The sequence below is a fragment of the Manacus candei genome, unplaced genomic scaffold (assembly GCF_025592945.1).
Source record: "Manacus candei isolate 608988 ecotype Guabito, Panama unplaced genomic scaffold, ASM2559294v1 h1tg000035l, whole genome shotgun sequence".
NCBI lineage: Eukaryota > Metazoa > Chordata > Aves > Passeriformes > Pipridae > Manacus > Manacus candei.
The window spans coordinates 3,538,534-3,551,886 of NW_026138083.1; the positions used below are offsets into that span (position 1 = coordinate 3,538,534).

Consider the following 13,353-nt stretch of genomic DNA (forward strand, 5'->3'; position numbering starts at 1 on the left):
CTTATGCAGGCTCTGACCTGGCTGTGATGGCCCAAAGGGGTGTGGTGCTGTTTGGGGAGTGAGATCAGGGCTCTTTCTTCTTCCCAGGGGGCATTTTGTGCACAGGTCTGCCTTCTGTACTATTCCACATAAACTTGCTAAGGCCTGGCCATCATGGACACAGGGAATGATCAGGCCAGGAAGGAAAATTAACTAGTACTGACACCACCGAATGCACAATCATGGCTGGATGGGGCCTTTGTTCAAAAGACACTGTGCCCATGTTGAACTTCTTTTACAAAATTTTTAATTGCTTCATCTTGAATTGCTCCCACATTTCAATAATTCAAGGCTAGGACACAATGAGAATTTTATTTTTAGTTGTTATGTGCAGTTTTATTGTATTTTGTGTTCTCGTTCAACCTCCAGTAGTTACTTCAGTAATCACAGTGACAAAATGTGGCACAAACATGATAAGACCTTGGTGTGGCAGCAGTTCCCTTGCTGTGTAATCAGCTTCTCCTTCTAGTTGAAGGTGTATTTACCTACAAATGACACATCTCATCATGGAGTTTGTTTCAATCATTTGTAGCCTTTGAAAGTCCTCTAAAGCTTAAAATGTCGGTTGCTTTTGGGTACATCGAAGTAAAATGTTTTAACACTACCTGTAAAATACTAGGGCACACTTCAGAGGTGTCTGCTTTCCTCACATGAAATAGTAACTACTATTTTCACAGCAGGAATTCTGTATTTATTCCTTCTGGAACAGAGTGATGGGAAGATACTCTGCCATCATTATGAGATCAAAAGGGGCAATGCTGGTTTTCTTTCCCAGGGAAAATGTGCGTTTCTCTCATGTTGACCAGGATGTTTGCTGATTTATTCTCATCTCTGTTTCAAACGTTAGAATAAAAATACACTTGCCACTTTTTGTGTTACAGCACAAAATGTCCCATTTCCTTATTGGTTTATTTTATTGCCCAAAAGGACTTTGATCTGCCAAGCTGAAAATGATAAGCACATTATATAGTTGGTGGATTGCTCTCGAAGGCTTATTCCAGTCTTTCCCTTTGCTGTCAGTGAAGCATTTGTTAAGGAAATAACTAACATATGATATGGCAAATGAGATGATTCTTTACAGGTTTTCTGTATGAGAAAAAACCACCTGGTTTTGCCTTCAGGAGGAGATTTTTTTCTGCAGTGCTCATGGCGCTTTCTAGAGCTCTGGTTTTTGCTTTGGTCAGCTGGGTTACCTTCACCTGTCTTGAGGCACAAAGTAAGTACTCTTATTCTTCGTGAGCATTTTACTGCTTTTATTGAAATGGAACAAAATTAAATGTATTAAATCCATACAAATCACAGTCCTAGAAGTCTGAGACACATTGATTTGTTGCTTGATAAACTAACATCTAAACAAGCCATCTTGGTGCCCAGGGAAGTGGTCTGGGGGCTTTCAGGAGCTCAGTGCTGACAAGCTGAAAACCATGCTCTTATTTTCTTTGAACTTTTGGGGGTTTGGTTATTTTATATTATTATTTTATATCGTTATTTTATATATATTTGCATCAGACCTTAGAAAAAATTCTTAGGCTGAAGTTGAGCCTGAGGATGGATAGTTTTGAAGTTGGGATCAGTTAAATTCCATGCTGTTGCTGTTCTGCTAAATCAGGTTGGAGTATCTACCATTGTTACACATGATATTTGTAGTGGTGAGGAACTCCATTAAAAGTTTTCTTTATTGTATTGAGGCTTCCAGAAAGTGAAAACTGCCAATTTTTTGATCTTTTTCACTAGTCCAGAGCCCAGGTTTTTCAACACTCAGAGATGGAGGCAGTGAATTAGACCCATAACCAGCATTAGACCCATACAGCTTCTGACTGTAGAAATATCCTCTGGGGTTTTATTCAGTTCCTTCTGTAGAAATCTGTCCACTGCTCATTTTAAATGAAATCCTGTAGAGTGATACAGACATGAAGGGATCCACCCAGCCAGGCAAAAAGAGCCCACTGTTTGTTTACCACCTGTCCCTTTGAATCTATGGGAAGGATGGCAAGGAGAAGAGTGGGAACATTCTTAAAACCACAAAAATGAATTCTAGTCAGGGGAGGGGAAAAAAATCTGGCAGATTCCTGGATTTCTGTGTTTATAGTTTGCACCTGTACAAAAAAAAAGTCTCACTTTCATCACACAGAGAAGATGTAGAGAGAGGTGTCTGAGATACATTTAACCACTTAAAAAAGCAACCTCTCATGAAAAACCTGTATCCTCAAAGTGCCACCTTCTCTGAAAGTTTAAGGAGAGGAAATTTCAGGTAAATCTGTCAACGTGCCTTTACCCTGAGCTAACTTTTCTGTGGGGAGTAGCTTTGTGTTGACAGTTTTCTTGGGAGCAGAAAACATTTACAAGACCAAGGTACAGAAGCAGTTTCGATTATGATTTCCACAAATGTTTCAGTAGGACACTAATGAGCAGTGACTCATTCTTGGCAGGCTTAGATTGGGTCCAAGCCACCAATATTTGCTTACACCATGCAATGTGTTGTTTTAAACCCTTCAAGGTTTATGATAAATGTCTTTGAGCTTAATTTGAAGTCTTGTGTGCATCTGGTTTTACAGAGCATAAGCTTTTTGGCCTTGTACTATCTCTGTGTTCTTTGTAAGTGACTTTCGTGTTTCTTTTTAGAAACCACAACTATAAACTGTGATGTGCCACCCGCCACACTTGAGCTGACAGGCTTTGTGGATGGATACACAGGTAAAATCAGGATTCCAACCTAGAATTGTCTAATCTGCTCCCAAATGCTTATAGTACTTTAATGCTTCACATAGACAGTGTATTTTAAAATGAATCTGTATTATTCGTTGATTTACAACAGTCTTCATGGCTGGATGCAGCAGCTGCCTATGGACATAGTGCTTAGTAGAATAAATATATATCAAACCCTGAATTCCCTGATCCAGGCATCTTGTTGTCTGAACAGACAGAGCAGGCAATGGGAAAGGAAACAAGTACAGAAAATGTTCTCAGTTCACCTTATCCAGTTAGGATTTGATGTCCCTAATGGATATACAAGGCAAAGCATTAAGTTATGGCCAAAGCTTCCCTTTGGGATATGTCATAACCCTTGGGATCTCATGGCATCATGCTTCAGGCCCATGCTGACTGTCCACAGGCAATCTGCATTTCTTCTGGCTTTCAGAAAGATCAGAGTCATAGAATGGTTTGGATTGGAAGGGACCTTAAAGCTCATCCAGCTCCAACCCCCTGCCATGGGCAGGGACACCTTCCACTATCTCAGGTTGCTGAAAGCTCCATCCAACCTGGCCTTGAGCACTTCCAGGGATGGGGCAACCACAGCTTCTCTGGGCAACCTGTGCCAGGGCATCACCACCCTCAGAGTAAAGAACTTTTTCCTGATATCTAATATCTCTTTCAGTTTGGAGCCATTTCCCCTTGTCCTGTCACTCCATGCTCTTGTCAAAGTCCATCTCCATGTTTCTTGTAGACTCCCTTTAGTCCTGGAAGGCTGCAATTAGGTCCCCCTGAAGCCTTCTCTTTTCCAGGCTGAACAATCCAGAGCAGTGTTTTTTTTCCAGTCACTGATGAAGCTGTCAGAGTGTAGCTGCTGTGTCTGACTCTTGAATGGGGAGAGAAAGGAAAAGAATTACCTTTCACCCTGATTCCATTTAATTTTTAAGCAGGGAGCAATAACTCTGGCCCTTAGTGGGCACTGTATGTGTGAGTGAACCTGCTGACATGCCTGTGAATAATCCAGAGGGAGAACCACCTTCCATTTTTCCCAGTACTTCCTTTTGTTGGGCTCTCTCTGCTGCAGGACACACCGTTTCCTAGGCAGCTGCCTTACTTCTTATCTGAGTGTATCCAGCTCAGACAGCCTGTCAAGCAGAGAGGGATTTTGTTTTCCTGGAATGTTTTCTTCCAGCGTTTTCAGCACAGTAGTGTGACACCACCCAATGCTGGGCCCCTGAGACACAGCCCTGGGGTTCTGTGCTCACTGTCAGCTCACTGGACTTTCCTCTCACACACAGTTAAAAGTCCAGTGTCTTTGGTAGCTGCCAGTATTCCAGACACTCCCTGCTGGTGGAGAAGACAAGCTCATATTCCTTAGGCACTTGGAGACCAAGAGCACAAGACTCTATGTGGAGATTAGAGATGGAACTGGTACAGAAAGGGCTTGCCAGCCTAAATTAGTAGTGATGGAGGACAAAGCCAGTGGAGTAAGAAAGAAACACAGCTAGCAAGTTTCCTGAAGATCGTGGAAAACATCTGGGATGTTCAAGAAAGATTTTAGAGGGGAGAGGGAATTATGGGTTTGCAGTACAGGTAATGTGTTCCATGAGAAGCTAAGTGTGGTTTCATAAACACAAATATGTTGATCACATGAGTGAGGGAGCTTTATTTAGTAAAATTGCCAGTAGCACTGCACTGAATGGTTTGAAAAGATACATCTCAAACACTTTCAAACACAGATTTGGTGTTTAACCAAGCAAGTAATGCACTCACTACTGAAATGAGTGAGTCTAACAGGAATCCTGATAATTGCAGATAACAAGTCTTCGTATTTTCAAGACATCAGTTCCTAAATGTGTGGTTGTAGAAAATCACATAAAAACTGATTCAAAGGTTGCAGAGTTTTGTGTTTGTGTTGTGTACAAACAGGAACAGATTAAAGAAAGGGCCACAGACTCACCATTCTGTCCCAAAACCAAAATGAAACAACCACAAGGCTGAGTCTGGCTTCACACTGGATTCTACCTGCTTGACAGATTTAACTAAGAGATGTGAGATGCCCTTGTGTTTGGAAAATACTGAAACTCATCCCATGTAGCCCTGACTGGCCTCTTACTGATTTTGACCACATTCCCTGACTTTGATTACACTTTGGTTACATTTTCACAGCAAATGTGAAAAGACAGTTTCACAGCATGAAGGGGTTTTCAAAAAATGGTGGAGATTCAGGTGTGAATGATGCCAAGCTTTTTCATTCTGGACATGCCGTGCGAATATATTGGAAAAAAAATGGGTTTCTGTGGTTTTAAAAGCATATCAATGCCCTTGTGCAGAGCACTTGAGGGCACTTTAACAGATCTTACCATTTAAAAATGCCAAAATAACCTAATTTGTTACACTTTCTCTTCCAGGTGATATAGAATGGATCACAGATATCCCAACCGATGTAAATTTGGTGTTAACATCACCTATATTCCCTGAACACTTGAACTATGTGCAGCTGGAATATAATTCTGCATTTAGGAATGCAACTGTGAGGACTTCCAAGGCACTGGACGTTGAGACTCTCAAGGTATTATTTTTACCACATTTAAAGAAAGGTTTTCTTGAAAGGTGAAAAAAAAAGCAGCACTAAGATAATGAATTGGAATACTTTGTTCTCTCAGAGGCTGGCATTTCAAAAAAAGTGACTTGTCAGAATAGAATTCAGTATCTACCTCTCAGAAATATCTGTTCAATGTCTCAGTGTCTGTCATCTGACAGTCAGACAGGTCCTTTCCTAATCATGTGTTGTCATGACAGCTGTAAATACACAGCTAGGACAGGTGTCACTTGTCTTACAACTCATCTCCCAGCAACGTGGATTATTTCATCAAAGGGAGGTGGAGCAGATATAATTTATAGAAGGTAAGCCTTAGTCATATGAGTGTTTATACAAGCTTTAACTTCACAGGTGAATAAATCTGTTGGCCTCTGTTGCTTGATGCACAAAAGGATAGATCCTTCTTCCTCGGCCATCCTTGTTTTGTAGGACTACCAGGAATTTAGAAAGCAGTATCAGTGTTTTTCCTGGCTGCAGTTGCCCTAAATATGAAAATGGGATGGTACTGCAGAGTAAATAGAGACAATTTATTATATATTTTATACACTGCCATTTCAGAGCAGCCCTGGTCTTGGCAGAATTGAACCAGGCTTGTTGTAAAAACCACTGTTACAATCCACGTTTGTAAGTGATGAAAATGGATTTATGACTTCTACATTTCTCATTTGGATATTTTCCAAGTGGATTAAAACACTTTTTGTGCTTTTTGTACGTGTTCTCCTATTCTCTGTCAACTTTCTGTTGGGGAGAACAGTCAAACAGTCAGGTACAAGGATGGTTGGTGTCACCAGTGGATGAATGGAGTCAAATAAACCTTAAAATTAATGCTCTGTAATTGTTTTGCTATGTATTGTAAGCAGAGTGTTTTGGTACAGCCCACCTGAGGATTCAACTCCTAGAAGTAATTTTGTATAATTTTGGCATAAATGATCTTTGACAGTCACACTCTGAGTTCCTAGATGATATTATTTATTTGCTTTTTTTGTTCACTTTTAGAGTGAATTTGTCTGGTATACCATTGTTTGCCAGAGGATTGGAACAGTAAGTAAAAAACATGTTTTACCCACTGTATTTTTGGTCTAAGCTCAATGCCAAGTTACCAATTTCTGAAATACTATTTAATTTAAAGTTAAGATGCAGGGTGTTCAGAGTACCTTGTAGAAGATAATTTGTTCTAATCTGCCAATTGGAATGAGTGATTTTGTTCACAGGTAAATTTTTAAAAAAGTTAATTTTAGCATACTTTTGCAAACTCCATTACTAGTAACGGTGGTCTAACTCTCTCAATACAGTTTGTAGAACTGAAGGGATGTCTCTGAGGCTCTCATTTGATGGGATGAAATGAAATGTTAGCAGAGGGGTGCTGCCTCACTGTTGTCATTTCTAACCTGCCTTTTTGCTTCCATCACAAAGAGTAATCCCATAGAGAACGCACGGAACGTAGAAGTAAAAGACTTAAATGACAATGCTCCAAAATTTCAACAAACTAATTATAGTGCTTCAGTATCAGAGGTGGGTTATGGCAGATGTCTGTACTTTTTTTCCTTGGGATATTTTTAAATTGCTTTTTTGGGGAGGTTCTAATGTGACCACACCGTTATCAGTTCATTACCTGCACTTTTAATGGGACTTATCTACACCATGGATGTGGAAAAGAAGGGCTGGGCTTGCATGTCCAGCTGGGGGTGTGGGGTGGAGGGGAAATAGTCAACAAAAATGGCAGTGGGAAGGGATTTGCTGAGGAGGTGGCACAACTTCCCTGCCCCAAGTTAGGAAGGATGTCGAAAGGGTCTCGTGACTGAGCATTTGCTGATCTTTGTTTCCTCTAGGTGGCTGAAATAAGTTTCACTGTTATAAAAGTGGAAGCAAAGGATGATGATTTTTCACCCCAATTCAACATCCTCACTTACAGTCTCTCGGTGAGTGCCCTGTGTTGGTTGGAAACTGAGAACACCAGTTTGTATTTCACAGATTCACAGCCTGGGACCTGATCCCTGTGTGCTCCCTCGTGCTGTGTGGTTGAGATTAAAAACCTGCAAAAAGCCAAAAGGCCATTTAAAATTAGAGTTTATACCACAGGTGAGGCCTGAATCTTGTTTCTTAATATTCATGAAATGATTTGTGGCACTCTCCAGCTCCAGCCAAGGAACTCAGTGGTCCTTTGTAGAAGCAGGAGTAAAGCAGTTTCCCTTCTTTTTAAAGTTTGTCTTTGGCTTGCTGTTCATCTCCAGTCCTGAAGCCAACTGGAGTAGGATTATTTCAACTAGCTTCAGATATCTGCAGTGGAAATCTTCACCTCTGAGCTTGCTGTCTCTGCCCCTTTCATAGCTGGTGAAGGGGCCATTCCTCTGATGTGCTTTAGTTGTTGACCACAGGATGAGATAAATCAGGTGGAAATTCTGTTGGCACTGACAGGAGAGGCAATAGAATGGGGGGTGGTGGTGGTGGTGGTTGAGAGATTCCTGGTCCTTTATGAAAAGCAGTCCAATAATAAAGGGGGAAAAAAGAGAAAAGAAAATGTATTTCATCTTTAATCATATAAAATATTTGATTTATTCATTGAATAGGGTCCGGACTCAGATTACTTTTATATAAGGCAAGGAGATGGAAGCGTCATAGTGAATAAAACATTGGATTACAACAAGGTCCACCTTTTCAATTTAACAGTCCAAGCAAAGGTATGGTACAAATTATAAGAAGAACGAGACCCACAATAGTTCTACAATGATAGTTCCTCTGTTATAACATCACAGTTTCTACAAATTTAGAACTTTGGGAGTTCCCAAACCAGAAGCTTGTACTGCAAAGTAGCACATTCTTAATATTTGAGCCACTGTTTAAGTTTCCTGTCAAATACCAGCCCAAGTTTCTTTCTGGGTGTGTTTCTCTAAGTATAAATATTGTACATATTTATTCCCCACTATTCTCACACATATTCACCTATTCATTATGGCAGGTCTATCATACTTTTGCTGCATCTCACCAGGTTCTTTGTGTGCCTTTTTTTGAGATTTGAATGTGTGTTTGCTTTTATTTCCTGTTAGAACTAAACCCACATGGTTTTGCTGCAGTTATTGTGTATCTAGCAAATGTACAGCTGCAGCAAATGTACTGTTACCAAGTTCTACTGCTGTGTAACACCTGCCTGATAGGAAATTAATAACTAAGACCAATCACCCATTGATAGTTTTGTTCCTAGAACTGGATTTTCAGAAATGGAAAAATCTGACAGGGTGAGAGTTCTTAGACCCTGTAAAATACATGTAAAAATATTCAGCTGTATTTTCCACTGAGATATGGCTCCTTTGTTGCAGTGTTTCTTATTTTCTTCTTTCCCTTGGGATGCAGGAACAATTTGGAGACCAGAGTGACACTGCATCCTTAATAATTAATGTGGAAGATTATGATACATTGAACCCCTATTTCAGCCAATCTGTGTACAATGGGAATATCAGTGAAATCCAGGTAAAAGCTTTTCACTGGATGCTTTTGTGTTTGGAGGAAAGAAAAGAAAAGGCAAAGCTCCCAAATACCTGTTCTAAGAGGGCTTTTGCCCTAAACTTGAAAGGGCAACTGACTGTCCATCAGTCCTGAAATTAGCTGCCTGTTTTCAGTTTTAAATAGTGTAATTCCTTCACACTGCATTACAGTCAGGTAAGCAAAAATAAGAATCTGAGTGGTAATCTGTGGTTTATATGATATTGTAATTTTTTTTTCTATATTGGGTAGAAATTTCTTGGAGGAATGTATTTGTTTGGCTCAGGCTTCTGGATGTATTAACATTAAAAAAATCACAGTATGGTATTATCAGAGTAATCCACTAAAATTAAAATAGTTAATTATCTGTATCCCTATTTCTTTGTCACTGTCTTCATGTTCACATATTTTAAACCACAAATACTTGTAGTGTTACACCCTTGATGTCCCTTTGGTTAGAAGTTCATCTTCAGTTGTCCGAAGGGATAATTTTAGCTCTTCTAAAATGTTTTTATCTTGTAAATTATTCTTTTTCTTAGGCCTGCAGTATAGACTTGCATGTTGTTTGCCAGGAGAGGAAAGGAAAAGAACTGAAATATTCAACATTCTTAACATAAATTCCATCTGTGACTGCAGCTCCATAATCTGGTGTTTCTCAAACACAGTGTAACCATTTTGCTCACAGTTTTCCTCTGGAAAGCACGGATGGCAAAGAAAGAATTTTTTCTGGATCCCATAAAGTGCATGTTTCTTCTTTTTTTAATCAAAATTATGACTTAGCCAATGAAAAAAGTTAACTTTGTGTATTTTTTCTTCAAGTTAATCAAGTCAATGTATGTTCTCTAGGAGGGTGCTCTGACTATTCTCCCAGAGGCCATATTGGCTCAAGATGGAGACAAAGGTATAAATGAACCAGTAGTTTACAGCATCAAACTAGGTAAGAGCCTTCATTTCCTTCTAGACATTGCCACATTAACTGATAATATTCCTGAAGAGAATAAGGAAGTGAAGCGTTCATTCAGGTGTCTTAACTGCACAGAGCTTCACCACAGTGCTGCTCCACTTAAATCAGCTTCATTTCAGTCATTTATTACAGGGCCCAACTATTTTTAAAATGTTTAGGTGTTCTTGAGCTTCCTGCAATAAACAATTCCTGATTCTGAGTGTAAGTCAGTTTAGAGGCTTCAATTTGAGCAAAGAATTCCATTCAGGACCATCTAGAGAGATCGATTCCATCAGGAGCTTTACCTCCTCCTGAAGGAATTGCCAAAAGCTCATGAAATGCTTAATTTGAGACCTTGAAGTGTGAATGAATTTCCTAGGAATTGTTTTGAGGACAGAGTCCCTGGGGAAAAAAAGCCTTTTTTCTGGAATGTCTGTTCATTTTTGCCATGGCTAAGAAGATAACACTCATTTAAAGGACAGAGCAGATTTACTGTTCTGGTTCATTCTCATCAACCCTCTGAAATTTGTTGCTTTTCAGTGAACCCTCCAGCCTATAACAACAGCTTCTCCATCAATGCAAGCACTGGAGTGTTGAAAGTAGAGACTGCCATTGACAGAGAAATATGTCCCTCTCTTGTGGTGGCTATTCAGGTACTGATTTCTTAATGTGTTAACTCTGAATCTCAATTTCATAACATAATATATAAATCCAGCCTGCTGTTAACAGCATTTCTCACAGTGATGTTAAAAGGCAACTGGCATCAAGGCTCCATCCTGCCATTTAAAATAAAAGAAAAAGGAAAGGAAAATTCATTCACTGAAAACAGGCAGTTGTGTCATGCCCTTGTGTTAAGCCAGAACAGCTCGTTGTTACCAAGATGTGGAATTTACAGCTGCAAACTCTGCCCTCCAGGCAGCCCAGCAAGACAAGAGTTTCAAAACAGCTGATGCAGTAGTTCTGGTGACTATTGAAGATGTGAATGACAATGCTCCAGTGCTGTCCCAATCAAGTTACAATGTCTCAATCCTGGAAAATTTCCCAAATGGGATGGAAGTTCTTCAAGTAACAGCTACTGACAAAGATGAGGTAAAAAACCAGTGTTTTTAATGTTTGCTGCAAATATCACGCTTCTGAAATGTAATAAAAAAGGTGTTTGTGTTACACAGGTGCAGCAACTAGAATTGTCTTTTTCTGGCTATCTAAATATGCTTAAGCAAAGCAAACTTACTTTTACTTCTTTGGGGGGTAGAGTACTTGCAGCCAAAGAATAAATTTTGTCTCTCTGTGAAACTCCTGTGGTTTGCAAATGGTCCCAAACCTGACAGTGCAGGAGGGCAAAGTGGACATAAAGCTGTGAGTTGTCCTCAGCCTGCATGTTATATTTCTTCCATGTTGTTTGCTCCTCTCCCTCTTTTTGGAACTGTGACCTCTATTAAACCAGAAAATTCAATGTTCTCCATGTGGAAAATAAGAAGAAAGCTCAGTGATTGCCCTATTTTATAACAAATATCATTACTGTTCACAGGGAGGCTTCCAGGGAACGTTTGCTCTCACTCCAGATGACAGTCCCTTCCAACTAAGTCAAGATGGGATCCTGACTGTGAGGAACTCCACGCTCCTGGATAGGGAGAGAATACCATCTATTCAGCTACAGGTATTAAAAATAAACCTCCTCCTTTCCAAGGCAAACAGGTGAGACCTGATCTGTGCTGGGAAGAGGCCGATTCCTTAGTACAGATCTGCAGCTTCACTGAAGAATCAAATCCAGCCTTTCACATCAAAGCTGTCTGGAGGGAAACACCACCAGTGATACAGTTCACTCAGCTTGTAATTCTTGTTCACCCTTCCTACTCCTCGTGGAAGATGCAGTTGAACAATGCAGTGATTTCCCCACATGGTTTTTCCAGGTCACTGCCAGGGATCATTTGCCACCTCACAGCGAGGTGCACTCTCCAATCAACATATTGCTGCTGGATGAGAATGACAACAGCCCGACCTTCAGAGGCACACCATATGAACAAGATCTTTTCCTCAACATGACTGCAGGAATGGCCATTCTTCAGGTACTAGAAATACTAAGTAGAAATGACATTTCTGAGTTCTAATGAGTGTGCATGAGTCCTTGCTTAAAGCTGTGTAGAAGTTCTATCTAAAAGGGGATCTGTTTTGAGCTCCTCTGAGTTCAGAAACAATCCACCTTTCATTTTGAAGCTTACACCTCTTGACATTCCATAATCACAGTGTTCTGGATGCTCTAGTCACATCCCAGACCAGGGAACAAATGATACAGGATTTTTATTCTTGATCTTAGATTCTGTGCACCACCCTGAATACCACAAATATAACACATACAGTAAGATTCTAGATTTTAGTTGTTGTAAGGTGTTTAATGAAAACAATGGTTTTAGAGTCCAGAAACTGAAACAATGATACAATTTTTTTGGAAGGCTGCTGAATGCTGAAGCATTGTGGATCATTTTTAGATACCATGTACTTTTTCTAACATAGTAAATGAGTTAACCAAATAAAACTGGAAATGGGGGGTGAGATATACAGGAGTCACAATCAGTGCTTGTACCCAAATGTGCCAATTTAATGGCTCCTGATGAAATCTCTTGAACCATCTGCCTCTGGTGACTTTGGAATTGCTATGAAACAGGGTTTCTGACATACAAACTTGGTGTCATTCACATGAGTTCCACAGAAGCAGGATTTTGCTCGTGCTGCTGGAATGATAATGTTTGTGCATCAAAAAGCAAACATTCTTACTGAGGTTTAACCCAGGAATTCTATAGGAAATAGTTTCTATAGGAAAATGACAGTCAGCCAAGGCTATAACTGAATTTTGTTGTGGCTATATCTAGCTAAGTATATATATATATGTGTGTGTGTGTATGTATATATATACATATATATATTATATATATATATAATTATCCAGACCTATTATTTGCTATAAATGAGAGGAAAAAAGCCCCACAACCAATTCCTAATTATCTGCTTACCTGAATGCTTTGCTCTGCAAACTGCACAAGAAGAAGCAATTCTGTGTTACTTGATAAAAGCACAAGAAATTACAGTAAAATATTTCTTTTTTGTTTTTCCAGGTTGCTGCTGATGATCCAGATGATGGTATAAATGGAGAGATAAGCTTTATCTTAGCTGGTGGCAATGAAGATGGATACTTTGAATTGGATACATCCACAGGACAAATCAGTTTAAAGACAGAAATCCCATTAGGAATCAACCAGCTTAAGAAGTTTGTTTTGTGGATAACAGCTACTGATGGTAAGAGGAGATTTTAGTACAGGTCAACACAGCTATTTCCAGTGAGGAATTTTGGTTTTGGTTTGGTTTTTACCTGAGGGAATGCTGTCAAAACAGGTTTGCAGGCTTTATTTGAAAAGCACCATATATTTTTATCTGCTCCTTATACATCCAAACTAATTGCTGCATCTCTGGCAAAACTCTGCTTCCTGCTGATGGTGTTGTGTCAAATCTGGTTTCTTTATGGCTGTGGGAAGAACATTAGATAACATATATTTCACACCTTCCTTTGACTTATTGACTGGTGTTGCACAGCAGAGAATACAGAGGT

General features: G+C 39.7%; 1 protein-coding gene across 1 annotated transcript in view; it reads left to right on the forward strand.

Moving 5' to 3' along the window:
- The first annotated feature begins 1,026 nt into the window (after positions 1-1,026).
- LOC127473410 (protocadherin Fat 4-like) overlaps positions 1,027-13,353 on the forward strand; it is a 37,082-nt gene continuing 24,755 nt past the window's right edge. Inside the window, exons 1-14 of the mRNA XM_051792975.1 lie at positions 1,027-1,255; positions 2,662-2,733; positions 5,142-5,302; positions 6,329-6,373; positions 6,746-6,844; positions 7,162-7,251; positions 7,900-8,010; positions 8,681-8,797; positions 9,656-9,746; positions 10,293-10,405; positions 10,668-10,841; positions 11,281-11,409; positions 11,663-11,818; positions 12,863-13,043. Coding sequence (XP_051648935.1) covers positions 1,186-1,255; positions 2,662-2,733; positions 5,142-5,302; positions 6,329-6,373; positions 6,746-6,844; positions 7,162-7,251; positions 7,900-8,010; positions 8,681-8,797; positions 9,656-9,746; positions 10,293-10,405; positions 10,668-10,841; positions 11,281-11,409; positions 11,663-11,818; positions 12,863-13,043 — 1,609 coding nt within the window. The 5' untranslated portion in view covers positions 1,027-1,185. The remainder of the gene's footprint in view (positions 1,256-2,661; positions 2,734-5,141; positions 5,303-6,328; positions 6,374-6,745; positions 6,845-7,161; positions 7,252-7,899; positions 8,011-8,680; positions 8,798-9,655; positions 9,747-10,292; positions 10,406-10,667; positions 10,842-11,280; positions 11,410-11,662; positions 11,819-12,862; positions 13,044-13,353) is intronic.